This window comes from Plectropomus leopardus, chromosome 20 (assembly GCF_026936395.1).
Source record: "Plectropomus leopardus strain MGB_pleo_1.0 chromosome 20, ASM2693639v1, whole genome shotgun sequence".
Classification (NCBI taxonomy): domain Eukaryota; kingdom Metazoa; phylum Chordata; class Actinopteri; order Perciformes; family Serranidae; genus Plectropomus; species Plectropomus leopardus.
In genome coordinates, this window is record NC_142195.1 from 25,144,417 (window position 1) to 25,157,233 (window position 12,817).

Sequence of the window (12,817 nt, forward strand, 5' to 3'; positions counted from 1 at the left end):
AAGGATTTGCATTGCTATTAAAGCTGGTGTAGCAAAACTGAACCTGAAAGTCAGCCAAATTTCTAGAAACTGCCATACAGCTAAAGTAATTAAGTAAAACATTTACATTTACATTTACATTATGTACACACAAAACTGTCCATATACAGAGAAAGAAAAATTAAGAGGAAAATAAAATAAAAAGTAACACAAATCCAGAATAAAATGTCATGGGCTCATGAAAAAAATGCATGTTATTTAACACATAATTAGTTGTAATTACAGTCGTATTTTTAAGGCCTCTTATTGTGGTGCCATATTGTTGTACTTCTTGTAAATCAGGCTTGTAATCCACCCATCTCTTGCTGTGTACATGGAGATTTCCCTATGATAAAATTAATAATAATACTAATTAATACTACTACTACTATTACTACTACTATTACTACTACTACCAGTACTACTACTAATAATAATAATAATAACAATATTTATTATTATTTTTCCAGTCTTCTTACTTACATAATCTTTAACACCTACTTTTAAAAAAACGAAACATCTTTGACTTTATTTAATTACTTTTTCCACCAGTGTCGTCGTCACCTGCGCAGAACCTCATCTGCGCAGGGGCAACGTCACGAACACACGCACGTGACGTGGACTATTTACCGTGTCCGGAAGTATATTGGCTTTTTTGTCCAGCTTGGATGTGTAATTCCCTCATTACGGACTCTAGCTGTTATTTAGGACAGCTAAACATAAATATTCATATTTTTTTCCCTCTAACTAGGCGACCGGATTTATTTATTTGATTTAGCTCGCGCACAGAGGACGTGTCGTCGCGAGAAACTTTGGAAATTTAGCCTAACTGGCAGCCGGATGGCTAACGTTAGCTAGCGAGCTAACAGGCTGAGAGGGCTCACTCAGGGGTTTGTGTACAGTTTATTTTACTGGTTTAGTTTAAAAAGAAGGATGAATGAGAGCCAGAAGATGCCTGGTCGTATTCTCCGGACTGTGGTTTAATTTTTTTTATTGAGGTTACAGTGATGTTTAGGATTTTGGGGACATAAATACTGAAACAGGTCGACTTTAGGTGATTGAAGATGGACGAGAAATACAGCAGTAACGTCCTCTCAGGGGGTAAACTGGGAATGGTGGAAGTGCCCGATTCAAGGTACGGGTCTGTTTTTAACTTTATTTCAATCCCAGTTCACTGGTTTGAGTAATTGTTTGTACTATCATGGCGTTAAGTCAATAAAAACCAGTCATTGTAGCTGTAATCCACGTGTTTGTTTACCATATGGAAATAAGTGCATCCATGATGTTTAGTGTCAGCATGCTATTGATAAGTTGTTTTGTCTATAAATGTCCAAAATGGTGAAAATGGACATCACTACAAGGGGTCGACTGATATTGGTTTTTCAGGGCCTATACCAATTATAAGTGCTTAATGTGACCGATACCCAATATTTAGAAACGATATGCATTTATGAAAATGTTTCTGTCATTATTTAGAATTTGGATAAAACTCCAAAGTTTGTTTAAATGCCTTCAACACATGTTTAATCAGTACTGTAACTTTCAACATAATATACAGCAAGTTCCCAGCAACTTTTAAAAAAAATAAAGTTTAGTGGACATTTAAATAGAAATTTTAATGAATAAAAATAAGTAAAAGTTTCTCCCATGATGACACTTTCCATGCAAGTACTGCAGGCTGCATTCCCTGGTGTCGGTTGAGTGTAATACACACTTTTTCATTAATTTTATCGTTGAGCATTAAAATAAAACACAGATACAAATAATCTGCAATATACCAAATACCTGCCCCGATGAATATTTGCTAGTATCCAAGGTGATGGCTGCAAGTTGCTTGTTGTGTCCAAATATATTCAAAATATCTGATTCAAAACAGAAAAATGAATTAAATGGTCACAATTTTGAAGCAGGAATGAGTGAATGTTTCCATTTTGCTTGACAAAAACTGCCAACTGATTATCAAAATTGTAAATTATTGACTTTCTGTCAACTAATCAATTAAGTGGCTGATTGTGTCAACACATTCAAATCAAACTTTTTTTTAAGACTCATGAAATCGATATAGGGAAACTCTCATTTTCATTAATGCCGACCATGATTAAAGAAATGAAAACCACTCAACAATAGAGCTGGATAAAAAAAGGATTCATCAATGCATTGCAGAAACACCCAGATAATGAATTATCTGGGTGTTTCTGACATCGACATACACAGCTGAATCGGTATTGAAGCAACTGGATCAATATCGAATTTAATCAAAAATTGTGACCCAAAGAATAGAAATCGAATTGAATTGTGAGGTTTTTGACGATACCCAGCCCTACTCAAAAAGCAAAAACGTAACAGTTAAAATAGAAATATAATCATAAAAAACAACAACTTTTTCTGTGTAAAAAAGAAAAACAATTCTTTCTGTATAAAAAGCCCTTTATAGTTCTCAATCTTCATACCAGGGTATTCCATATTAGTTTAGTCAAAAATATTAAATATATTTATTTAAAACTGTTTAAAAACTCATTTTCTGTACTATTGATACATCTGCACTTTTTCACTCTTTCTTTTTGTTAATGTTTAAAACAGTTATTCTGCTGTTTACTCCTACTAATCAAGAAAATAAAAGCCACTGTTGTCATATTATGGCCTTGTTATATCTATCTTTTGATTAAAAAAATATGCCCTGAGTGTCAATTTTCACAATATTTACAGTGGTATTGAATATAGATGTTCTTCAAGGAATTGTGTCGAAGTTAGAAATTTCAGTATCGTGATAACACTTAAGTGTGCAGTGCTGCACCTAAAAGAGGATGGGTGTTTTTTTCTATATATCACTCAGTTTCAGTACTAATCCATTTTTCTTGTGTTTCTCAGGTTAACCAGATACATAGTTTTACTGGTTATCACAAAGGTCCTCAAGGCTCTTGGGATCTTTGAATCTTACGATATCCTAAAGGTTGTTCACATTGTCCAGTTCATCTTTATACTAAAATTAGGGTAAGGACTCTTACGCTTCTTATTTTTCTGCTTAGGTTTTATTTCAGCCTTTTTGTTGAACTTGCACGTTATTTTGTATTATTGCTGCTGTATTGATGCTGTTTGTATTTATTTATTATGACAGCATGCTGACAGTGATCTTTCTCCTCTCTCAGGAGTGCTGTTATTCTGCTTTTCTTTCAAAAGCCTTTTTCTTCTGGCAAAGTCATCTCGAAAAGACAGGTTTGTTGGATATCCTCCTTTTCTGTTTGTGTGTGATCCAGCTTTTGCTTCATAAAGAAAAAAAACACTATAAATATTAGTTAGATCTTTTACCCAACTTTGAATGTTTTCGCATACTCTGTAGTGTTAAAACAATTCCAACAAGGGTTTTAAAGTTGAGCTTTGTAACAGTATAAGATAATGTTTTCATTAAAGAAACTGTATCAATGCCCTCATAAAAGCTTGAGTCAACCTGCCGTAATGGTTAATCTCTTGTCTTTTTAAATCTGTTTTCTTTGCAGTGGATAAAGTTACTAAAGCATGCTGTTTTCAGCTGTGTCATATCCCTGCTGGGCTTCTTCGGTCTAACTCTCTGCGGACCTCTGAGGTAAAATGTCAAAGCAGTTAAAGGCAACAGTGCTGTGAGTGTGCATGTGAGTGCATTTGTGTGGTTTTAACTGTGTGTGTGTATTTGTGTTTGTGCTCAAGCACAGGGTATGATTAAAATCTGGCTTGTGTCTTTTCTCAGGACGTTATTGCTTTTTGAGCACAGTGACGTGGTGGTCATTGCTCTCCTTGGTGTCCTGTTCACAAGCTCAGGAGGAGGGCCGTCCAAGGTAGGAGGCCGTAAATTCACAAAACTTGTTTTTTTCATGCAACCCAGTCACCAAAATCTGTTCAAACAGTGTTTTACATTTGAATGTTATTATGAAACAGATATGTTGAAAGTTTACCTCACAACAACACTGTGGTTTATGTTTGGTTATGTTTAGGCACAAAAAACACTTAGTTATGGTTATGAAAAGCTACTGTTTTGGCTTAAAATACCCGATTCTGGTGCCACAATTATCGCTTATAAACAACCAGTTTTGCTTGGCGGCCGTTTCGGCTTTCTGTCTCTCCATCCACCACCCCTTCCTCATGCCCATATTCATTATTTCCACTTAAACCATGTCACCTATGGTCATCAAATCAAATGACTCATACACAAACACACACACACACACACACACACACACACACACAGACACTCGCACACACACACATATATATAAAACATTAAGTAAATAAAAAAGAATTTAAAATTACAGAAATAAAAATACATGAGTAATTCTTAGAAATTCTTAAAAAGATACACAGAAAGAAATGTTAATGTGCACTTTGTTTTGGCGAATGTGCTGATTTATAAAAACAATTGTGCCATATTTTACATTACATTGTTCCCTGATGTACTGTAATGTCAGTTGTGGTTTCACTTGAAGCAACTTTTCCCCCCAAAACACTGTAAAACAGGTTTTTGGTATCTTGGTTGTTTGCAGCTCACACCAGTACATCAGTAACATTTAATCTTGATAATTTTGACACTGCTTGAAATAAAACGACTGCATATATTGTCTCAGATTAAAATATCAGTGCAGTTTGTGTATGTAATTTACATTTCTGTTGGTTTGTCTGACTTTGTGCAGACCAGAGGCGCTGCTCTCTTCATCATCGCTGTGATCTGCCTCCTCCTCTTTGACAACGATGACCTCATGGCAAAGATGGCAGAGCATCGTATCCTTTTTTAAAATGAAAACAGCTGTTTTCAGTGCTATTGACCTGATCTGTTTGTGTTCATCATATTTCTCTGTTTATATTGTGTTGCCTTCACTCGCCGTCTAACCAGCTGAGGGACATCATGACAGTGCGCTCACGCATTTCCTCTACACTGCCATTGCATTTTTAGGGGTTGCAGATCACAAAGTAAGCAACAAACACATTCGATTTTATGTTTTTTGCTGCCTGCAGAAGTGTAGTAACATATTAGTTTTAATGTCTATATTAATTTCCTCCCTCTGTCTTTCCATCAGGGGGGCGTTGTGCTGCTGGTGGCCTCCCTGTGCCTGAAAGTGGCCTTCCACACGGCCTCCAGGAAACTCTCGGTGGAAATCGGTGGTGCAAAACGCCTCTATGCCCTTGACAACTTGGTTTCTGCTATGGTTCTGCTGCCCTGGGTCATAGTGCTCTCAGCTACCACAGAGGTAAGTGCACAGACCACGTGACAAAAAAAGAAATCTCTGCATGAACATAGTCTGTTTTGTCTTTTTTTAAGGACTGTGTGGCATCACAAAGTTCTACATAAATGCAAGTGTTAGAGACATAGTGAGCTATTCTTATTCTTTAAAAAATTACAATTACTAATAATTTTTCTTATTTTTTACCTAACAAAACGACTAAACCAGTGGTGCTGTTTCAAAAACACTTCACATGAATAAATGGCTTTAGATGCGGCTCAGCAGGGCATGTCAATGCAATGTTTTCTAGTCATAAATAATAAGCAAACTGTAATAAAAGTGTGTTTTGGTTATGCACCTCTTTAAGAGTGTATAGTGGCTTAAACCCTTTTGATGGAAGTAAATAGTACCCAATCCAATGTTGATACCATTTGTCACACCGATTTTGTGCTAAATTTAAGCATTTGTTTAACCACTCAAGAATTGGTTAAAATAGTCAGAAATTTCTCCATAATCCTACATTAAGACACAAAGATCTTAAGGAAAACCACAGAAAAATATTCTAATATTTTTATAATACCAAAATAGTCCTTTAAAAAAAAAAAAACTTCTGGCATTTGAAGATTTCTATAAGAATTGCATTTTGGGCGATTGTTCTGGAAACTGCAAGAGGGAAACTGCATGGTTTTTGACCCAAATATGTACCCATAGAACCCATTTTCATTCAGATATCTCGAGGTGAGAGGTCAAGGTACCCCTGTGAAAATAGCCATGCCGGTTTTTCCCTTAAAATTTTTCATAACTCTAGAGTAACATTAGAGTTAGTTAACCCCAATAAAGAAAAAGAAGTCCCTGAAAGACCATAATGTCGGCTGAGGACGTCCGCGTCCCCAGGGGAATGAAATCAACAGAATTTATGTTGATTAACACGACCTCATTAATAACTGTTTTTTCACTCCGTCGTAACACCAGAGTAAAGTCGAATCATGGTCGTCGCTCATCCTGCCGTTCGGGATGATCGTCTTCTCCGTAATGATCCTGGAGTTTTACGTCGAGGCAATCTGCAACACCAAGATGGAGACGCCGAGGTGCGCCCGCTACGGCACCATCGCCCTCTTCCTCAGCGGCCTGCTGCTGGCCAACTTCTGGACTCACCCGCTGACCGACCAGCTGCGCTCCATGAGCAAACCGCCCCAGCAGGTCAGCACGGAGCACGTGCTCTCTGGAGGAGTGCTGGTCAGCGCCATCTTCTTCATCATGTGTAAGTAACGGCGGTGAGAGCCAGAAGTTTGATGGTGGTGGAGCTCTTCTAATCTTATCGTAGTCGTCATCATTTAATTCCTTGCTCAGATCATTTCTCAGGTGTAATTGTGGATTTTTACTTCTCACTGTGTTTCATAATTCCGCCTAAAGAGCCTAAACAAGTTCTTGGTAATTTCTGTCCATATTCTTACATTCACCTTTTGAAACTTAGCAAGAAATATAGTAACAAAAAAGAAGAATATTGCCTGAAAATTTCCCAAAAAAAGGAAAAAAAGAAGAGTAGAAAGAAAAGACCTGGAAAAGTGTTACATTATAACAATTATTTAAAAAAAGACATAATTTTAAGTATGTATAGTTAGGAAAATCAGTCATTGATATAGTGTTTCCCTGTTTTGTTTTGTTTTTGCTCACCTAGACATTTTTCCCAGATTTTTAAAAATATTTTTCTCAATCCACTAATTTTTTGAGCATTTCGTACATAGTTACTCAGTGCCTTAATATCTTCTATAAAAAAGGCACCAATTTGCTTGAGGTGTCAAAGGGTTAAATGTGGATTTATTCGAATCACCTTCTCTCCGTCCCCGTCTCTCTCTGCAGCGTCCAGTATTCTCTCGTCTCCGTCAAAGAAAGGTCAGAAGGGCACCTTGGTGGGTTACTCACCCGAAGGGACTCCTCTGTACAACTTCATGGGCGACGCCCTGCAGCACACATCGCAGTCCCTCCCGCGGTTCATCAAAGATTCCCTGAAACAGATCCTGGAGGAATACGACTCCAGACAGATCTTCTACTTCCTGTGTCTCAACCTGGTACGTAGCGTTGAGTGTCAGGAAGAGAAAACTCACCAATGACAGTGAGGTGAAAGGTCAAGGATAGAATATGTTTTGGCAATTTACTAGAATAGTTTAAAAATAAGGCAGTAAAACAAAAAAAATGTTTTGCTATGGTCATTTATGGATTTTTTTTATAAATTTCAAAATAAGAGCTTTGTAAATAAAATACAAAAACGGAAAAAACACAGGACATAATATTGGTGAGACAATGTCGTTTCCAGGATAAAATCACAATAGAGGCAGTTATGTTTTCATGTTTTGATTGTTGTATTGAATTGGGTTTTTCTGAGTAATTTTTTTCAAACTATTTTTATCCATGAAGGCAAGAAAAGTAAAACATTTTCAGATGTTTACCTATCACAGTATTTTTCCCCCACAGTAATAATATCACAGCTCATAAAAGTTGTAAAAGAGACAAGAAAAAAGTCTCCAAAAAAACAAAAAACAAAAAACAAATCAAGACCCAAAAGGAAAAAAATAGGAAAAAAGGAAAAATAAATAAGTAAACTATATAAGGGGCTACAGGGGAGACTCATCAAGGAGTTAAACATTTTTATTTAGTGGAGTAAATTGACTGATTACAGATGCGCCAGCGCACTTTGTTTGTTTATTTATTTATTTATTTACATAGTTTATTTATTTAATTTGATAGAGACAATTCAGATTAACATGGCGCATCTTAAGCCTTAACAAACTAGTTGTAGTAACTGTTTCACATATAGAGATTATAGCTTTTGCCAGTTTCCAACTCCTGTCCCTAGCTAGACTTTTAGTAAAGAAAAGGGGAAAAAAAGAAGATATTAAGGTTGCGTGCAACAACATGCATACAACAACCGAACAAAAAAACAAACAGGTGAATATTAACATTAATTTTACATAAAATTACAACCTACAGTTACAGTAAAAAAGAGAAACGGACACAAAAGAAAGATCTGTACAGTTAATTCATGTGTTAAACAGAAGTGTTTTGAGTAATTTTAAGGTTTTGCATGTTTCAGGCTTTTACCTTTGTGGAGCTGTTTTATGGCGTTTGGACCAACAGTCTGGGTCTGATCTCTGACGGCTTCCACATGCTGTTTGACTGCTCCGCTTTAGTCCTTGGCTTGTTCGCTGCCCTCATGACTCGCTGGAAGGCGACCAGGATCTTCTCTTATGGGTAAAGTCCAACAAAAACACATGCAAAGGCTTTGGTTGGAGATAGTGGAAATATTTAAAACTCAGCTGGTTGTTTAAAAATGAACTGTTTTTTTTGCAGGTATGGTCGTGTTGAAATACTGTCTGGATTCATCAACGGTCTGTTCCTGATGGTCATCGCTTTCTTTGTCTTTGTGGAGTCGGTCACACGTGTGTTGGATCCTCCTAATATAAACACAGACATGCTGACTGTGAGTTAACGCCATCTACTAATTAATGTAATGGCCTGTGACGGAGTCTGTGTTTACTCCTAAATATATTTGTCCTTCCCAGATATTGATATATTTTTATATGCACATTGTACACTTCCAAGCATTATTTAATTTTAGCATTAAGTATTATTCAAATATAAAAGCATTGAATTGCTTTTAGTCCATAAAAAAATCATATGACACAGCAGAAAAACATCAGCCACGGCCAAAGATGAGTGTCGTCTTTTACGCCCAGTCTAGTTCTAATTATTTTGGAAAGATTTAGTGCGCATCAGTTAACCCTTTAAAACCTAAACAAATTAATTTGATTTCTTTCAAAAACATGAAGGCAGTGAGCTACTTCAGAAGACATGGGCTAAAATGAGCAAGAAATGAGTTAGAAGTTACAAGAGAATTACCCGAAAATAAGCAACACAAAAAAGAAAAGTAAAAAAACAAAACAAAACAAATAAAATGGTCAGAAAAAATGCTGCAATTTGGAAAAAAACTATACATTTTTATCTGTAAGATAATCTAGAAATATGATTATAATAGTTAAAAATACAATTTTCTAATTTTTACTAATTTCTTACAATTTTTGGGACGTTTTTTGCTAAGTTGCTCATTGCCTTCTCCTGCATGTCTTTGAAAGAAATCAAACCACTCTGCTCAGATTTCAAAGGGTTAAATAGCTTGTGAAAGTCGTCTGATCGCAGCACAAAAAACTAATGTCGATCCAGGTTTCGAAGGATTAAGGATTTTTTTTTTATTGAGTCATCACTCTGAACTCGTGCTGTTTTTCGCCCCTGCAGCCGGTGTCTGTCGGAGGCTTACTGGTCAACCTGGTGGGTATCTGCGCCTTCAGTCACGCTCACTCCCACGGCGGCAAAAGCTGCTCGTCACATGACCACGGTCACTCTCACCACGGCCACTCCCACAGCGAGCACAGCCACGGAGGTCACGGCCACTCTCACGGAGGGCACGGGCACGGGCACGGTGGACATGGTCATGGCGGGCACAGCGGACACGGGCACGGCGGACACGGGCACTCCCACGGCTCAGGGGGTGGAGGCATGAATGCCAACATGAGAGGTGTGTCTCAGTTGAAACACCAAAAAAAACTTTGTGGAACAGGAAGTTGTAGCCAGATAAAATCCTCATGTTTCTCCCTTGCAGGTGTTTTTCTTCATGTCCTGGCTGACACGCTGGGCAGCGTAGGCGTGATTATTTCCACCATCCTCATCCGTCAGTTCGGCTGGCTGATCGCCGACCCGATTTGTTCGCTCTTTATCGCCTCACTCATTTTTCTTAGTGTCATCCCTCTGCTGAAGGACGCTTGCGAAGTTCTTCTCTTACGAATTCCCCCAGAAAATGAGAAGGACCTGAACAGCGCGCTGGAAAAGGTGAGGTGTCACATACGATGACATTGCTGCAGTTTTCTGTAACAGATGATGGATTTCCTGCCCATCAAAGTGACTGTTCGTGTAATCAGGGAGGATGCAGACATCCTTCATTTTGTAAGATTATACTTCACTGAGACAAATTTATGTTTAGTGTTCAGAGTAAAATTTGCACTTTTTCTGTTCAAATTTGTTGTAGCCTATATGATTCCTTTTACCTTCACTTTTTTTTGTTTGTTTGTATGTCAAAGATTAATTGAATTTGGCAGAAAGTTGGTCACAGGCCTTATTTTTTAGTGTTTAGCCCAGATTTTTTTTTTATTCTGTGCAATAGTTTAGTATATAGAAATACTCTTAATTACTTATTCTGTAAATGTCAAGGAAGCGAAGTGTTGAGTGTGAAGATGTTTGGATGAGCTGTTGTCGAGAAACCTGCAGGGACCAATATTAGAGGTCAAACAGACTACCTGTTTTTAACAGTCACGATATAATGGAACGCTGCAGTAGTGCTGTAAATTCCCAATTTTCTCAAAACGAATGACAGTCAAGGTTCAATAAGGTTTCTGCATTATCATTTGCCTTTGCAACACTTTAAAATGTTCTCACAGCATTAGCAGATGTTTAGGTGTTTTTGTGGTGTTAACTTTTCGGAGCGTTATTTCAGATTGAGAAAATCGAAGGAGTGTTGTCATACAGAGACCCTCATTTTTGGAGGCATTCAGCCAACATGATCGCAGGGACCATCCACCTCCAGATCATGGCTGATGTGGTGGAGCAGAGGATCATACAGCAGGTCGGTACAAACGGGTTCATTAACTGCTGTTTCATCCATTCGTTTGTTATTGGAAACTATATTTATATTCACGCTCCCAAGAGGACAAATCCTGGGGCAGATCACTGTGAAATTTTGAGTTCGAGTTGATGGTTCTGACTTGTCCGTGGTTCCCGTCCTTCATAGGTAACGGCCATTCTGAAAGACGCTGGCGTGAATAACCTGTCGGTGCAGGTGGAGAAGGAGGCGTACTTTCAGCACATGTCTGGACTCAGCACAGGTTTTCATGAAGTTCTGGCGATGACTCAGCAGATGGAGTCCATGAAATACCTTAAAGACGGGACGTGTATCATGTAAAGACCACGTGTTGGACCAAATTAAACTTTACTGACTCGAGCCTTTTTACATTGAAATGTACAGTATATGTATGTATGTATGTGCTTTAAATAAATCTGAATATATTGGTTTTATTTATGTGTCAGCTGCATTTGGTCTTTTTATTTGTCGTGTGCAGAACAAGTGTTAAAACATTCAGAATTTAACTGACTTTAAATACTTATACCAACCCAAAAAACGTGTCTTGTTGTTGTCGCAGTACTTAAAAACAAAGTCAGACATTTAAATATTAGTCCAAATCATATTGGACTTCTCCATAAATGATTTCAGGCTGACGACTTGTTTGTAGTAATTACCAGAAAGTGTCTGAATGCAAAACATCTGCAGACAAAAAGTAGAGGCAGTCGGGGATTTGTGCACTTAAAAAAAGAGTTTTGTTTAGAAAAAAATGTTTTTGGTTTTACCTCTATGTTTGCAACCAAAAGAGCAGCTCTGACACACTGACAGTCAAGCTTTGCTCCGCTGAGTTTATGTTGTAATCCGTTCTTTGACTGAATGCTTGTGTAACTGTTCAGAGAATGTAATTTACTTTCTCAGGCACAACTCTAACCCGCTGGGATTGTAGCTGTCACTTCTCACCCCGCAGGCTTCAAACTGTCTGGATGCAGGAGCTGCAGCTGACTGGTGAGTTCTGACTAAATCCTGTTTTTTCATTGTTCAAGACCTAAGAGCTGAAACTCTACTGTTTTTGTGCTGATTTATTATTTATCATCTTCTTTATGAATGCGTTTGTAAAAAATCCTGTGAAATGGTACACAAATGACATACTTTTTTCACAAATGATTGGAAGTTGTGTGCAAATGCTCAACAAATATGACTTTGGTTGGCTTGATGGGGGCATTCTAACTAGAGGTCTAAACTTTTAACTTTGAAAAGTCATATTTCTTATGCTGTAAGTTCAGTTGACATGAAACGTCGTACACACATGCATCAGCCTGACTAGATTTTCCAGCATTTTACATTTTTGAAAAACACAGGAGGGTGTCTCCTCCTAAACCATAGATTTGATTGGTACCAAAATGCTTAGGGCTCATTATTAAATAAAGCTTATCACAAGTTATTTAAACCGTGTTTATATATCAACGCATTTTGAAGATATTGATCTATAAACTTCAAAAGGGCTGTGGTTCAGCATAAATCGACCCAAGTCCACAATTGTTGAGCGGATCAATACTAATCTTGCAGGATATCTAAACATCAGTACCTGAAACATACTTTAAAAGTTTCATTTACAGCAACCTCCAAGAGGAAATGCAAAATTGTTTGTCCAGTCATTACAAATCTCACAAGATGTTTCATTTTAATGTTTTACCATGTGTGTGAAATTATTTTAAGTTCGCTCAATAGGGTGTGTGTCACAGGTTCTAAACGAAACGAAAACGAAAACTAAACAAAATTTGAAAAATTTGAAATTTGAACATAGGTCGATGACAGTTTGTTCAAATATCACCAAACTCTGTCGATTTTTTAAATCACAGTGTTGAAGCATGTTCCTAAATTATTTCCGTAACTGACTGAGACGGGGCGACTGTGTTACAGGCGAAGAGCTCGACCCAGCACATACTTG

At 37.4% G+C, this 12,817-nt stretch overlaps 1 protein-coding gene across 2 annotated transcripts; it reads left to right on the plus strand.

The window, feature by feature from the left end:
* The first annotated feature begins 622 nt into the window (after nucleotides 1-622).
* slc30a5 (solute carrier family 30 member 5) lies at nucleotides 623-11,324 on the plus strand. Of its 2 annotated transcripts, XM_042509863.2 has the most exons (16): nucleotides 625-1,153; nucleotides 2,887-3,009; nucleotides 3,165-3,231; nucleotides 3,513-3,598; nucleotides 3,740-3,827; nucleotides 4,677-4,764; nucleotides 4,877-4,953; nucleotides 5,061-5,231; nucleotides 6,177-6,465; nucleotides 7,065-7,273; nucleotides 8,296-8,453; nucleotides 8,553-8,682; nucleotides 9,495-9,774; nucleotides 9,859-10,085; nucleotides 10,747-10,875; nucleotides 11,041-11,324. In XM_042509863.2, the coding sequence occupies exons 1-16, from the start codon at nucleotides 1,083-1,085 to the stop codon at nucleotides 11,209-11,211; spliced, it is 2,364 nt and encodes a 787-aa protein (XP_042365797.2). In that variant the 5' UTR covers nucleotides 625-1,082; the 3' UTR covers nucleotides 11,212-11,324. The 2 variants fall into 2 exon arrangements, with proteins under 2 accessions (XP_042365796.2, XP_042365797.2); XM_042509862.2 differs by having other exon boundaries at nucleotides 623-1,153; nucleotides 9,495-10,085.
* The last annotated feature ends 1,493 nt before the right edge of the window (nucleotides 11,325-12,817 follow it).